The 15,688-nt window shown below is 53.2% G+C and overlaps 1 protein-coding gene across 1 annotated transcript; it reads left to right on the top strand.

Annotated features, from left to right (window-relative positions):
• Positions 1-6,193: 6,193 nt before the first annotated feature.
• zgc:92360 (arf-GAP with dual PH domain-containing protein 1-like) lies at positions 6,194-15,555 on the top strand (the record flags this gene model as incomplete). Its single annotated transcript, NM_001292910.1, is given in 11 exon segments — positions 6,194-6,337; positions 7,890-8,020; positions 8,670-8,761; positions 9,349-9,431; positions 11,742-11,854; positions 12,275-12,421; positions 13,130-13,213; positions 13,682-13,744; positions 14,228-14,299; positions 14,492-14,723; positions 15,060-15,555. Coding segments are annotated over 11 exon segments (1,190 nt in total), but the record flags the coding sequence as incomplete, so codon positions are not given.
• Between the last annotated feature and the right edge of the window lie 133 nt (positions 15,556-15,688).

Below are 15,688 nucleotides of genomic sequence, written 5' to 3'. Positions count from 1 at the left end.
TCTCAGTGCGCTTCCCGGGGATTCACCGTAAAGCGTAGTGACTGTGTGTTTCGCGGGCGAAACGCGGCAGCCCAATTGCGCCCAACGACGTCCCCACAAACAGTCTGTGGATCGTGCGACCGAATTAATTTTAAGGGAAGTTTCCTGACTTACTCCACACACACACACACGCACACACACGCGCCTCAAACGCAAAGGGTTATTATCATTATTATCGTTGGTGACTGGTGCAGGGCTTTGGGACGGGAAACCTGTTGAGGCGAAAGGCTCTGTGTGAGACTTGTAGCTGAGTTAATCGGGTCACTGCTATCGTTCGGAGTCTGTCTGTCGCTGAGACAGGAGGCGACCAGACTCCCGGTCTGACACTCGGCAAATTGGGGTTAAGAGCATCGGCTTAGCAGAGAGATTGTGGGGTCAATTCGATCAGCCTCCGCTCCTTCCTCGCTCTCTCTCTCTCTCTCTCTCTCTCGTTCAGTGTAACAACACACTCGCTCGCTTTCTCCACTCCAAACACAAAGGGTTTCGCCCACAAAATGCAGTCACTACACGTCCACGGTATATTCTGCGAAGCGCTTTGAGACGTCTCGAAGACGTGATAAGACGCTGCATCAAATGCGAGGGTTATTGTTAGAGTAATGAGCACAAAGCTCTCTCTGCCTCTCTCTCTCTCTCTCTCTCGGGGTGAAGAGACTTCCCCTTCCCTCCGACCCCCCCCCCCCCCCACCTCGCCCCTCCCGTCTTTTCCCCGAAAGCACCTCGGGAAATCTTTAACGTCCGCCGGAACAGACCACAGACGGTGAAGAGAGAGAGACGGGGGGGAAGGGGGAGCTCAGTTTCCTCCGACTTGAAACAGCTCCATCAATGCAGCTCTCCCCCTCCCCTTTCCCTTTTCCCCCTTCCCTCCCCCCCATACAGAGACGCCCTCCTTTGGATGAGCCGTTAAAAACCTCTCTCTCTCTCTCTGAGTCTCCCTCCGCCTGCGCTCTGTTCAGGTGGACATTAAACTGCGCTCTGTTCAGGCGGACATTAAAGATTCCCTCCCCAACCCACCCCCCCCCCACCTCAGCCCCCCCACCCTCCCCACTCCCTTCTCTCCCACCGCGCAAATTGAAATGAGAATTCCACCAACTGTGCCTCCCGACCGACACCCATTTGCCGGTTGATCGCTTTCATTATCCCCTTCGTCCCGCGCTCAATTTGGTCGGAAAATAACTTCTCTGCATCTTTCGCCTCCCGTCGAGCTCTCCCCCCCTCCCCCCACCCCAGTCTGAGAGAGAGAGAGAGAGAGAGAGAGTCAGACCGGGTCAGTGCTGATCTCGTGCGCGCTCTCTCTCTCTCTCTCTCTCTCTCTCTCCTTCCCTCTCTCCGTGTCTTCCAGTCGGAAAGACTCGAGGCTGAGCTGTCACTCGTGTTCAAGCTCTCAGTGTGTCAGGCTCACGCCTTTCGCTGTGTGTGTGTGTGTGTTTGCGTGTGTGGGTTGGTGGGGGGGGGGTGAGTTACAACAATAATAATTAATAATATAATATAATAATAATCCTTGCTTTTGACCCGGCGCCTGATCGCGTCTTCGAGACGTCTCAAAGAGCTTCGCAGGAATACACTGTAAAGTGCAGTGACTGTGTGTTTTGTGGGCGAGACGCGGGGACGCCAATGGCGCCCGGCGACGTCCCCACAGACAGCCGCTGCGGAGCGACCAATTTATTATTGCTTCGAAGGGATTATTACCCCCTGGAAGAGCGATCCGTCAATCGACTAACGACCGGGTTCCTTCTCAATGCTGGGTCAACGGAGGCGTGTGCGCGCGCGCGCGTGTGTGCGCGCGCGTGTGTGTGTGTGTGCGCGCGTGTGTGCGCGTGAGGAGTAAGGAAACTTGCCTAAGGTTTCTCCCTGACCCGCCCGGGAATCGAACCCGGATTCCTCTCGCTCGCGCGGCGAGGGCGCGGTGACCATTAACGTTACGGGGAATCCAATCGTCGCCTCGCGCGGAAAAAAAAAGACGCCCACACACACACACACACACACACGCACACAAACACCGACAATAATCTTTTCCGCTGCTTTCTGCCGAAATCGGAGCGAGAGCGTAATTACAGCTGTCGGAGTGAATCACATTGCCCGACGCAGGGAACAGCGCTTAAATAATTCAGGAGCTGAGAATATTTCCAGAGACAAATCTTCGTTAAATGGGCTTCGTTGGGTTGTTAACTGACTAATTAATCCGGCAGCTATTACGGCGATGTTCTGGATCATGTTCTGTATCATGTCTGAAGAGAGAGAGATTTGTCTGTTATTTTTTCTCTCTCTCTCTCTCTCTCTCTTTCTCCCTCCCTCCTGTAACCACACAAGTCAAAGTTCTGTCCAAAGTTCTCGGTTCCCCCGAGTGTGCGAGTGAGCGAGCGAGTGAGGGAGTGAGTGAGTGAGTGAGTGAGTGAGGGAGTGATTGAGTGAGTGAGTGAGCGAGCGAGGGAGGGAGGGAGGGAGTGAGCAAATGAGTACATGAGTGAAGGAGTGAGGGAGGGAACTGGGGACCTGAGCGAATACATTTGCCGAACAGTTTGATAAGAAAGGCTCTGTCCCTTTAATGAGAATAAACTCTGTGCCTCTGTGTGTACACACTGTGTGTGAGTGTGTATGCGTGTTCGCTGTGTGTATGTTGTGTGTGCTCGCTGTGTGGTGTGTGTGCGTGTGCTCGCTGTGTGTATGTGTGTGGTACGTGTGCGTGTGTGTGCTCGCTGTGCGTGTGTGTGTGTGTGCTCGCTGTGTGTATGTGTGCGCGTGTATGCTCGCTGTGTGTATGTGTGGTATGTGTGCGCGCGTGCGTGTGTGTGCTCGCTGTGTGCGTGCGTGCGTGCGTGTGTGTGCTGCGTGCGTGTGTGTGCATCGGGACATATGTGCAAGTGACCGCCAGGAAGGTGGAAGGCCAAACTGGATGGAACTTCGGTCATTTTTCGTTGTTTTTTTGTGTCCGAAAACACTCCGCTGTCGAACACCAGATGGCAACAGTCCCTTCCGGAGCCTCCGCAAAAGAGTTTGGTTTCCGAGTCCTGTAGCGTAACCGTATTGCTATTAACCATAATGATCCTCGTGTTTGATACAGATCCTTATCCGGGTTCGACTCCCGGGCAGGTCAGGGCGAAACCGTAGGCAAGTTTCCTTACTGCACGCACACGCACACGCACTCGCACACGCACTCGCACACGCACACGCACGCGCACGCGCACTCGCACACGCACACGCTTCAGCTTCCCGAGGAGCACGTGGGAACTACTCGTGGGCTAATAATCCCTCCACCAAAAAAATAAGGTCACTCAAAAACCACTACAATTCCCCCCCCCCACCAAAAAATACCCAGTCACTTCACCTGGCAGCGGGTCCTTTGAGGCGTCTCGACGACGTGACGAGGCGCTGCGTCAAATGCAACGATTATTATTATTATTATTATTATTATTATTATTATTATTATTGCTGTTATATTCGTGTGAGAATAGTGACAGTTTTCCTGCGGCGACTGATGTCTTGACGCGTTACCCAGTTCTCGTCTTGTAAAGCCGGCGACAGCGATATCTTTTTTGACACATCCCTCTCTCTCTCTCTCTCTCTCTCTCTCTCTCTCTCTCTCTCCCCCCCCCGCCCTCTCTCTCTCTCTCCCGCGCTACGTATTTGTGCATCTTCCACCCGCGCGGAGGCTGTGTGGGTAAAATAAGCAGTAACCTTTATCACCGCTTAGTGAGACAAGCGGAGAGCGAGCGAGAGAGAGAGAGAGAGAGCGAGAGCGACAGAGAGGGAGAGAGAGAGAGAGCGAGAGAGAAGGAGAAAATAATTCACCTCCTTTTGTTGCCCGTAACGTCGCAGCTTCCTAATAATCCGCGCATTTCATACGGCGCGTCGCCGAGGTGCCTCCGAGCGCTTTCGCGGGAGGAGCCGCCGCCGAGCGGAGTGACCGTACTTTGCGTGCGAGTTTGCCCACCGTCAAGCGCCCAGTCACTACACTTTCGCCGGCGGTTCCCTGTGCAGGGGAAGCACACACGTGGAGAGGTACCAGAGAGGGGATGGACGCATCGGCTGAGTCAAACACGCACACGGGCTGTTGATATTGTTATTGATCACTTGATCATTAATCCCCTTTGGTACTCTCTCCCCGTAAACAAGATCAGTATCCTCTGCCATCGAGGTCTCTCTCTCTCTCTCTCTCTCTCTCTCTCTCTTTTGTCCCTGCGTTCCCCTCCTGGCGAACAAAAAAAAAAGCACAACAAAGCAACGAGGAGCAGAGAGAGAGAGAGAGAGAAAGAGAAAGCTGTATATTTGCAGGGCATTTGCTTAAATTAACATGGCATTTGCATCTAGTTTGACACCAAAGAAAAGGCAATTAAAGAAGAAGGTGGTTGGCTATAAAGGGGAGGAGGGGTGGGGTGGGGGGGTGCCTCGGCTTGGGGAGTGGGTGGGTGGGTGGGTGGATGGGGGCCGGTGGGGGGGGGGGGTGGCATCATCACGTTCTCGGAGGTGTTGTCCACCAGACGAGCCGTTAAATATCTCCCCAGCAGCTCGCAAGTGTGCGCGAGTTAGTGATGGAGGGTTTCCTCCAACCCCCCCCAACCCCCCCCCCGCCGCGCCCTCTGTTTGCCTGGCGGCGGGTGGGTGGGTGGGTGGGTGGGGGTTACTGGTTGTTGGTCGGATCGCTTTTCCGGGGGCGGCGGTTCCTCAGAAAAATGGTCAACTCACTCAATCCATTGCTGTTTGCGGGGACGTCGCTGGGAGCAATCGGCTGCCGCGTTGCGCCCACAAAGCACACAGTCACTTCACTTTGCAGCGTATCCCGCGGAGCGCTTTGAGACGTCTCGAAGACGTGATCGGGCGCTGTATCGAATGCGAGGATTATTATTTGAGTGTAAGTGTGTGTGTGTGTGGGGGGGGGGGGGTGGTGCCTGTATATGAGTATGTGTGTCTATCTGTGTGTGTATCTCTATGTGTGTGGGGTGTGTGTGTGTGTGTGTGTAACCATCTGTGCGTCCCCCCGACGTGAAAGGCGCGATACAAATGCAATCTTGTTGTGGTGTGTGTATGCGTAAGCGCGTACGCGCGCGCGCGCGCGTGTGTGTCTACCTATGATGGGCGCGAGTGTGTATGTAAGTGTGTGAGTGTGTGCGTCTACCTATGGTGTGTGTGTGTGAGCGCGAGTGTGTGTGTGTCTACCTATGGCGTGTGAGTGTGTGTGAGTGCATGTGTGTCGTGTGTGTGTGTGTGTGTGTGTGTGTGTGTGGGGGGGGAGTGCGGGGGGTGGGGGGGGAATTGTGAGCTGCGTTGGCACAGTCAGTGGGATCTTAAAGTGATTGTAAGAGGAGGCGACAGAGACAGACGGCGAAAAGAAGTGGGAGCGACAGGAGTTGACACAGATAAATGAAGGGAGGCAGGAGGGAAGCGTTTTAAATGCATCAGCAGGGACGCAATCTCTGGGGGGGGAACGCGCCGGGGGTGTGGGGGGGGGGGGGGAGTAAGACAACAACCAGGTAACAGCCGGCAAAAAATATACCGCCGTCCTATTCCCACATGTGGGCGGTCGTAATAACTGTAATAAAACCCTCCCGTCTGACCCGGCGCCTCGACATGTCAGTGAGACGTCTCAAAGGGCTTCATGGGATAAAGGGCTTCACGGGAAGCACTGCAAAGTGCAGTGACTGTGCGTCTCGCGGGCGGGACGCGCCGTGCAAACCCGTGATGGGTTGGGGGTGGGGGGGGGTGGGGGTTTTCGGAGCGGTTGCCTCATCCGAAGGACGGCATCTCTGACAACCACCCCCCCCCCAGTAGCTCCCAGCCCCCAAACCCCACCCCCCCACCCCACTACCCCACCCCCACGGGTTGGCAGCGCGGGCTGCGAGGCTGATCTCGCTGCCACTTCACTTGCGCCTTTATGCTATTACTGGACTCAATAATGTCTATTATCAGGGCCGACTGACTCCTTATTCACTGCAATGCAATTGATATCATAACCTACTCAAAAGGCTTTCTCTCGCGCTCTCTCTCTCTCTCGCGCTCTCTCTCTCTCTCTTGCGCTCTCTCTCTCTTGCGCTCTCTCTTCTCTTGCGCTCTCTCTCGCTCTCTCTCTCTCTCTCTCCTCCTTCTTCTCTCGCTCTCTCTTTCCCCTAAGCCCCTAACCCGCCCCCATTCCCCCCCACTTCCCTCCGTGCCTTGTTATTTCCAACTTCAGTTGTCTGCCTTGCCTCATTTCCCCACCCCACTGCTGTCGGAGGGATGACGGCAACATCCGAGAAAACACTCAAAGCTTTAAAGGAAGTCTTGAGGATCCCTGGAAATGACACTTGCGCTGACTGCTTACTCCCAGGTAAGGGCGAAACCTCGGACAAATCTCCTTACTCCACACACACACACACACACGCGCACACGCGCACGCACGCACACGCCTCTGTTTACCCGGCAGTAAACAGAAACCCGGTTGTTTGTCGATATGGCAAAGGATCCCTTTTCGGGAGGTAATGACGCCTCCAAAAAACAATTTGGTCGCTCGATTCCACGGCTGCTCGTGGGACGGCGCTGTGGGCAATTCTCCCACAAAACACACAGTCGCTGCGCTTTCCGTGAGGCGCTTTCAGACGTCTCAACGACCCGATAAGGCGCTATATCGAATGCGAGGGATGTGAGTGCATCAGTCTGTGTCTCTCACACCAAGTGTGTGTCTGTGTGTGTGTGTGTGTGTTGTGACTGTGTGTGTGGTGAGGGGCGAGAGAGGTACGAGCATAAAACATAACACGATCCCCCTCTTTCCTCCCTCCCTCTCTCCCTTCTTACCCCAATGCCCCCCTCTCTCTCTCTCTCTCTCTTTCCTCCCATTCCCCCATCTCTCCTCATTCTTCATTCCAACTCTCTCTCTCTCTCTCCCCCTCTCCTCACACCCATTCCCCTTCTCTCTCTCTCTCTCTCTCTCTCTTCACCCATTTTCATCTCCCCACAGATCTTTGCTACTCAGTTTAGGAACAAGTTAAAATGACTGTGGTCTCTCTTCCTCTCTATCTCTTTCTCCTCCTTCCTCTATATCTCCCATGCTCTCTCTCTCTCTCCCAATTTTTTCTGTTTGGCGCCCCTGTTCCCTATCTCTCTCGCTCTCGCTCTCTCTCTCGCTCTCCCCCTCTCTCTCTCTCTCTCCGCAAGCTGTTATTAGCTACAGATGGAGTACAGGTATCTCAATTAACTGCCTGTGGGCACAGACAGGTTGTGAGCTCGGGGTACGTTGTGCTAACCTGCCCTGACTCGCTGCGAGGAATGGCTCGATGGCTCCAATCATTGGCATCACAACCCTCTTCGCCTCAAACCCCAGCCCACCCACACCGTCGTTCCAATAAGTCACCCACTGGCTCAGCTGATGCGGAGTCCCATAGCATGTTGTGTTAGAGCAAGAGGACCTGGGTTCGATTCCCAGGCGGGAACCGATCAGAGTGAAACCTTAGGCGAGTTTCCCGACTCCAAACACACACACACCCACCCACCCACACCCCCCCCCCACCCACACCCCCCCCACCCACCCACGCACACCCCCCCCACCCACCCACCCCGTTCACAAGCAGTAACCAGGGACCCGATTGTTAGTCGATTGGCAGATGGCTTTCTGGGGAGTAATAATCCAACCCCATAAAATAATAATTTGGTCACTCAATCCACGGCTGTTTCTTTGTGGGGCCGTCGCTGGGGGCGATCGGCTGCCCCCTTTCGCCCGCCAACATGTACAGTCACTCCACTTTACAGCGTATCCCGCGAAGCGCTTTGAGACGTCTCGAAGACGTGATCAGGCGCCGTGTGCGTTCAAAGGCGCAGATTATTATTAAAATAATGATGATGATGATAATAATTATTTTCTCGTTGTGATTGCGTCTGTCTGTCAGAGCCGGAATGGGCCTCCTACACGCTGGGAATCTTCATTTGCACAAACTGCTCCGGAATTCACCGAAACATTCCAGACATCAGCAAAATCAAGTCTCTCATCCTCGACCCCTGGGATGACGAGCAGATACAGGTAAAGCACTGGGTCTCTCGGGCTCTCGCTCGCTCTCTATCTCCTCTGACACACACGGAAACCCGTCACCGTGACCGGCCGTGTGTCTGACACACACGGAAACCCGTCACCGTGACCGGCCGTGTGTCTGACACGCACGGAAACCCGTCACCGTGACCAGCCGGGTGTCTGACACACACGGAAACCCGTCACCGTGACCAGCCGGGTGTCTGACACACACGGAAACCCGTCACCGTGACCAGCCGGTGTCTGACACACACGGAAACCCGTCACCGTCACTTAATACGTCTCCAAACTCAACGAAGAATTCCCCACATCCCACCTACACGTTTACGTCTCAGAGATAGATGGTTGGAATGGAATGAGCTCTCTCTCTCGCTCTCTCTCTCTCTCTCTCTCCCTGGACGGATGCATCCCGCTTTGCCAAATTCCGGAGAGTATTAGGGCGCTGGTTTGCAAGAGCCAAACCCTGAGAGAGCTCGGAGTGTGCGCTGGGATAACTGCTGGAGTCTAACCAGCTGAAACCACACAGCTCGCTCATGGAGAGAGAGAGAGAGAGAGAGAGAGAGAGAGTGCTGTGAAATGGAACGGACTCAACAAATGACTTCTTTATAAGCTCAAAATTTCTCTCTCTCTCTCCTGTTTCCAGTTTATGCGTCAGAACGGCAATGAAGCCGCCAGGGTTAAATATGAAGCTCACGTCCCTGTTTATTACTACAAACCAACCTACATTGACACCCGGTGAGTGAAGTGGGCAATTGCCGTTTCTATTCTGAATAATAATAGCACTAATAATAATAATCGTAATAATCCTTGCATTTGATACGGCGCCTTATCACACCTTCGAGGCGTCTCAAAGGGCTTCGCGGAACACACCTTTGTGGAGCGACTGTATGTTTTGTGGGCGAAACGCGGAAGCCAATTGCGCACAGCACAGTGTGCGTGTGTGTGTGTGTGTGTCTGGAGTAAGGAAACTTGCACAAGATTTCACCCTGACCCGCCCGGGAATCGAACCCGGGTCCTCTCGCTTGCGAGGCGAGCTCTCTGACCGCCGCGCTACTTCTACAAATCTACGATAACCTTTGCATTTGACGCAGCGCCTTTCAAAGCGATTTTGGGGGTGGGGGGGGGGGGAGGGAGGGAGATGGGGAGAGACTTCAGGTTGGAGTTCCAGAGAGTGTGGGGACAGAGTGGCTGAAACTCAGCCCACCCACTCGTCTGTCGATGGGGAGGGGGGATTAGCAGAGTCTGTGACACGCTGACTTATGTTTGTAATCACTCTATGCTCTTTTTTCTTCCCCTCCGCCCCCCCCGCCACCGGCGCACAGAGTACAGCTGGAGCAGTGGATCAGGGCAAAGTATGAGCGAAAGGACTTTTTGGAAGCTGGGAAAGAACTGCCCTATTCCACGGGTGAGTGTGACAACAGCACAATGATCAAGACCATCATTATCGTGCCTGTGTTTGATAGAGACACGGAGAGGGAGAGAGACCACAGAGAGAGAGAGAGAGAGAGAAAAAAAGGAGAATGTCGCCCACTTCGTCATTGAAACCCTCTCGATGCTCCTTTGCAATAATTACTTTAAAGTGTAGTGACTGTTTTCCTTCCCTTTGAGGTAGCAACTCGTCACGTCGTTCAGCCCTGTGCCCGAAACTCTGTCCCTCAATCCTTGCACTATCCTTCCTTCCCCATCTTCTGAAGACCTTCCTCTTTGACCGCGCCTCCGGTCACCTTCTCCCCCTCCCTCCGGCTCAGCATCAAGCTCTCTGGGACGCTACCCTACACCAGGAGCACTGGGGAAGTTGCTGTTCTGACTGACTGACTGACTCACTGAGGCAGGCTGGGCAGAGGCACATATTCACCAAGTCCCTACTGACATTTCCTGATTTGCCTGTGTGTGAGTCAGTGAGTGAGTGAGTGAGTCTGTATGTGAGTGAGTGAGTGAGTGAGTCTGTGTGTGAGTGAGTGAGTCTGTGTGTGTGTGTGAGTGTGTGTGAGTGAGTGTGTGAGATTCTGTGTGTGTGTGTGTGAGTGAGTGAGTGAGTGAGTGAGTGAGTGTGGGTGAGTCTGTGTGTNTGTGAGTGTGTGTGTGTGAGTGAGTGAGTGAGTGAGTCTGTGTGTGAGTGAGTGAGTCTGTGTATGTGTGTGTGTGTGAGTGTGTGTGTGAGTTTGAGTCTGTGAGTGAGTGTGTATGTGAGTTTGAGTCTGTGTGTGTGACTGAGTGTGTGAGTCTGTGAGTGTGATAGTCTGTCTGTGTGTGGGTGAGTGAGAGAGTGAGTATGTGTGAGTGTATGTGAATGAGTGCATGAGTGAGTGAGTGTGTGAGTGTGTGAGTGCGCTTCCGTTCAGAGTGAGCAGGCTGGAGTCTGGCAGAGACCCCGGAGTGGTTGGGTGGTTTACATTTGGGCCATATTTAGCCACAGTTAATAAAATAGAAACTCACATTTACGATCCTGTCGTTTTACCAGGAATTCGCGGCCCCACGAATCACTCCGACCCCAACGCGCAAAGGGAAGTCAATGCTGCTGTCAACTGCCACATCACTCTGCGTTAAATAAGAGGCTATATTTGTACACCATTGCCGTCTCGCACTCCCACCTCTCTCTCTCTCTCTCTCTCTCTCTCACTCTCCCCCAGGGAGATATCTTCCCGCTGTGTCTCTCACTCCCCTACCCCACCCCTCTCCTTCAGGGGGAGGACCCGGGTTTGTTTCCCGGACGGGTTTGGGGCGAAACTTTGGGCGAGTTTCCTTACTCCACACTCACTCACTCACTCACACACACCCCTGTTTACCCACACAGTAAATAGGAACCCGGTTGTTAGTCAATTGGTGGATCGCTTTTCTGGGGGTAATGTAGCTCAGTGGTTAGAGCACTCGCTTTGCAAGTGAGAGACCTGAGTTCAATTCCAGGCAGAGGGCGAAACCTTGGGCAAGTTTCCTTACTCCGCACAGAGCCTAATAATAATCCCTCCAAAACCAAATGCAATAATAAATTGGTCATTTTCAATCTACGACTGTTTGTGGGACATTGCTGTGCGCAATCGGCTGCCGCGTTCGCCCACATATATACAGTCAATTCACTTTACAGTATATTCTGTGAAGCGCTTTGGGACGTCCTCCCGACGTGAAAAGCGCTATATCAAATGCAAGGATTATTATTATTATTATTATAATCCCTTCAAAATAATAATAATAATAATGCGGTCACTCAATCCACGACTGTTTGTGGGGACGCTGCTGTGCGCAATTGGCTGCCGCGATTTGCCCACAGAATACCTTACAGCGTATCCTGTGAAGTGCTTCGAGACGTCTCCGATAAGGCACAATAAGGCACTAAATCAAATGCACGGGTCGTTATTATTTGTATTATTATTAATAATAATTAATGATGGTAATAATATTGCTTGCATTTGATATCACGTCTGCGAGACATCTCAAAGCCCTGCACAGGATACATACTGTAAAGTGATTCGACTGTATACTTTGTGGGTGAAACTCAGCGGCCCATATAGAGACATAGATCTAGAGATATCTTTACGCTGACTGATGCCAATTTTAAACACGTTACCGCTCTTAAAAATAGAGTTAAAAATTTTTTTTTACCAATGTCTCTGCCTTTGACTGAGCCGTTCCTCTCAAATATATTCTTACGTTGACCTTTTTTTTTTCCCGTCTCTCGCTCCTCTCTCTCGCTCTCTCTCTCTCTCTCCCCCGCACGCAGGTTACCGGGAAGGATTTCTATGGAAACGTGGACGAGACAACGGGCTCTTCCTGAACAGAAAGTTCATCTTGACCGAAAGAGACGGGATCCTGAAATACTTTGCCAAGAATGATGTGAGTATCTCTCTCTCTCTCTCTCTCTCGCTTTCTCTTTCTCTCGCTCTTTCGGTGTCCTCTCCTCGCCACTGCACAGAGAGAAGAAAAACACAAGGTGTTATTTGTGGTCGTGCAGCAGATTGAACTGCTCAGAGCATCTCACCGGACTTAGACCAATGTGCCAACTTATGTTCACATCCCCCTCAGCTCTTCGTCTGTGTCGCATCACGTTCCTCTGTCTCTAACACTGCGGTCAACCTCGAATTATAAGATGATGCTCTTTTGCTCTGGAATCCCCCCCCTTCGCCAACCACCCGGCTCACGAGAGCAAATAGTTTCTCCGTAGCATTCTCCTCTGTCTCTATCACTGGGATCAGCCTCCCTGTTCTCCTCGGACTCTTGCTACCATTGCTTAGTCGCTCCCATCCCATCCCGCAGGCCAAGGAGCCAAAAGCATCCATAAGAGTGGACAACATGAACGCCACCTTCCAGCCGGCCAAGATCGGGAACCCCAACGGTCTGCAGATCACCTACTTGAAGGACAACAGCACCAGGAATATCTTTGTTTACCATGAGGAGGGAAAGGTGAAGCGCGGAGATATGGCAGTCTGTCCCTGGCTTCCTGTCACTCTGCCAGCTCTCAGCCCAGTCTCGCACTCTCTCTCTCTCGCTTCCTCTCACCTCTCAGGGGGTTTCTGTGTGTGTTAGATACCCGGCTGGTCACGGTGACGGGTTTCTGTGTGTGTTAGATACCCGGCTGGTCACGGTGACGGGTTTCTGTGTGTGTTAGATACCCGGCTGGTCACGGTGACGGGTTTCTGCCTCACTGCTCTCCCCTGACTCTAACACTGGGATCAACCTTGTTACTCTCCTCTGTCTCTAACACTGGGATCAGTCTTGTTACTCTCCTCTGTCTCTAACACTGGGATCAGTCTTTTTACTCTCCTCTGTCTCTAACACTGGGATCAGTCTTGTTACTCTCCTCTGTCTCTAACACTAGGATCAGTCTTGTTACTTTCCTCTATCTCTAACACTGGCGTCAGCCTCACTGCTCTCCTCTGTCTCTAATCCTGTTGCTTAGCATCTCTCGTCACAGGTGACAGGTTTACACGTTTGTCAGGAGAGGATACGGACTGAATTAAGGCCGTTTCGTCTTCTATTGAGCCAAAAATCTACCGCTCATTTACCCCCACCTCTCTTCCCCCCCTCCCCGCCCGACCTTGCCCCCCCCACCTCCGCCTTCCCCACCCCCACCACCTCCCACTCACCCACTCCTCCACGTTCTGTTGACAGGAGATCGTGGATTGGCTCAACGCCTTTCGATCAGTGCAGTTCTACTATCTCCAAGTTGCCTTTCCAGGGGCGAGCGACAATGAGGTAAGAGGGAGATTATTGCTGGCAGAGGGAGAGAAGAGAGAGAGGGGAGAGGGAGGGAGGAGGGAAAGAAGGGGAACGACAACAGCAAATTAAACGCTTGTACAGCACCCCTTCGCGTCAGAGAGATGTCCCAGGGCGCTGGACACTCAGGACTTTGGAACCCGAGCTGAGAGGTGGGGTCAGGAGGGGCGGAGGGCAGAGTGGGTGGGGGTGGGAGAGTGGCCGAAGGCACAGTCGAAGATGAAGGTCCTTGAAGGAGACGAGGGAGGGCGTGAGGTGGAGGGAGTTCCAGAGTGTTGGGGCAGAGATGCTGAAGGCAAGAACGGCTGGAAAATGGGGAGGTTTTATTTGGAGGTGTGTTTTTTTGAGGGGGAAGTGGGGGAAGAGTTAAATTGATCCCCCCGCCCATTCATTGTTGGCCGCAATGTCTAACTCCCCGTTAACTAACCTCCACCTTCCCTGTTGCAGCTCAAGCTCAAACTGACCAGGAATTTTCTGAAGGAAGGCTACATGGAAAAGACAGGGCCCAAGGTACGGACTCCTTCCTTCCTTCCCCCCCCCCCCCCAACCAACCAAATTCTGGGCGTTCCCTGCCTTTTGCTCTGCGAGTCAGCGCAGGTTTGTGGCTCGGTTTCGGAATGGCAATCCATGGGGTTTTAGCTGGTTCAGACTCCAGCAGTTACTCCAACGCACACTCTGGGCTCTCCCCCCACCCCCCCCTCAAGCCTTGGCTCTTGCAACCTGCGCCTAAATGCTTTCCTAGATTAGTTTAGCAGGAAGCGAGAGAGAGAGAGAAAGAGAGAGAGAGAGAGAGAGAGAGCGCATTCCAGTCCAACAATCTATCTCTGGGATTTTCATGGGATGCATGGAATTCTCAGCTTGGTTTGGAGACTCTTAAGCAACAGCGATGGGTTTCCATGTGTGTCAGACACCCGACTGATCCCCCACACACACAAAAAAAAACAACTCCTCCCTTCCCCCAGACCCTGACGTCTGATCTCTCTTTGCTCCCAGCAAACAGAAGGCTTTAAGAAACGCTGGTTTTCCTTGGACCACCGGAGGCTGATGTACTTCAAAGATCCTCTGGTACGTTAACAACAAAACCAAAAGCACGACGACGACACGTTACATTGACACGTCGGGAGGTCCTGTCCGGGAATCGAACCCGGGTCCTCTCTTAAGTCGCGAGACAAATGCTCTTAACGTGGGGTCCTGCAGAGCAGGTGAGCTTCAGGACGCCACGTGCCAGGATTGTGCTGATGATTGCTGTTGTTGTAGGACGCCTATGCTAAGGGAGAGGTGTTTATCGGCAGCAAGGACAACGGGTACTCGGTGTCGGCGAACGTACTGCTTGGCCCCCAGCGGGGGGGGAGCTGGGAGTTCGGAATCACCATTGTCACACCGGAGAGGAACTTCCTGTTCATCTGCGAGACGGAGATGGAGCAGCAGGAATGGGTGGTGGCCTTCACAAGGGTCATGGAACAGCCCATGTCTCCCCAGGAGTACACGGGTAAGAGGAACCCCTTTAAGCGGTAGTGAGCATGAATCCCCCCCCCCCAGTGGTTAGAGCAACAAGCAACCATTAGACAAGCTGGGGCTTCTGCTTGTCCCTCGTGCCCTCCGTTCCACCAGCAGTGGCCGCGCTTTCAGCCACTACGCCCTGAAACCCTGGAAGACTCATCCTCTATCCCTCCACCTTGCCCCTTCCCTCTCCATCTTCAGGCGGGCAGGGCGGGGGACCTGGAGTAGGCTGGAGCCCGCTGAGCGGAGGGACGGTATGGGTATGGTGCTAATTCACCAGAGGCTCAATGCTTCTACCTTTTCTCTCTCTCTCTCCATCTTTCAGTGGCAGCTTACTTCAAGCACAGGCGGTAATCCTCAGCACAGCCCACCTACCTACCCACCCACCCACCAAGAGGGATAACTACTACAAACACCACATGCTACTGAAATGAAACAGAAAGGAGTTCCAGATCTCGCAGCTCATCCAGAAACCTCACCCCTCACACCCCCGTAACATCCCACCATCGCCCCCCAAAACTGACCCCCACACACCACGCTTGTACATAAGTGTTTGATAGTTTGGGTGCAACTGGAGTGTTGCTTTGTCCAGCTAGGACCACCCCACCCATTTGGGCTTTGGCTGCAGGGCTAACAGAAGCCGAGCGGGTGGGAGGATTCCCTGCCCGCAATGACTGGTCAGCCCTTCCAGGTCCTGCCATCAGCAGTGAGTGCCCTGGAATCTATGGACCCTCCCGGCTCAGGAACCGGGACTACCGAGAGAGAGCACTGCCGGAGAGGGTTGTCACGATAAAAATAAAATGATTAAAGTGGCTTTGAGCACAAGAACAAAGAGGTATTTGGGTTGGTTCATCTTCAACACCGTTGACACAGTCGGCTGGGTGGAGAGCAGGGAGGGTTGGGAAGATGATCGAAGGCAGCGGTCCAAGAGGAGGGTCTTGAGACAATCCTTGA

Source organism: Callorhinchus milii, unplaced genomic scaffold, assembly GCF_018977255.1.
Source record: "Callorhinchus milii isolate IMCB2004 unplaced genomic scaffold, IMCB_Cmil_1.0 Scaffold31, whole genome shotgun sequence".
Taxonomy (NCBI): Eukaryota; Metazoa; Chordata; class Chondrichthyes; order Chimaeriformes; family Callorhinchidae; genus Callorhinchus; species Callorhinchus milii.
This window is presented reverse-complemented; position numbering and strand designations above follow the sequence as displayed.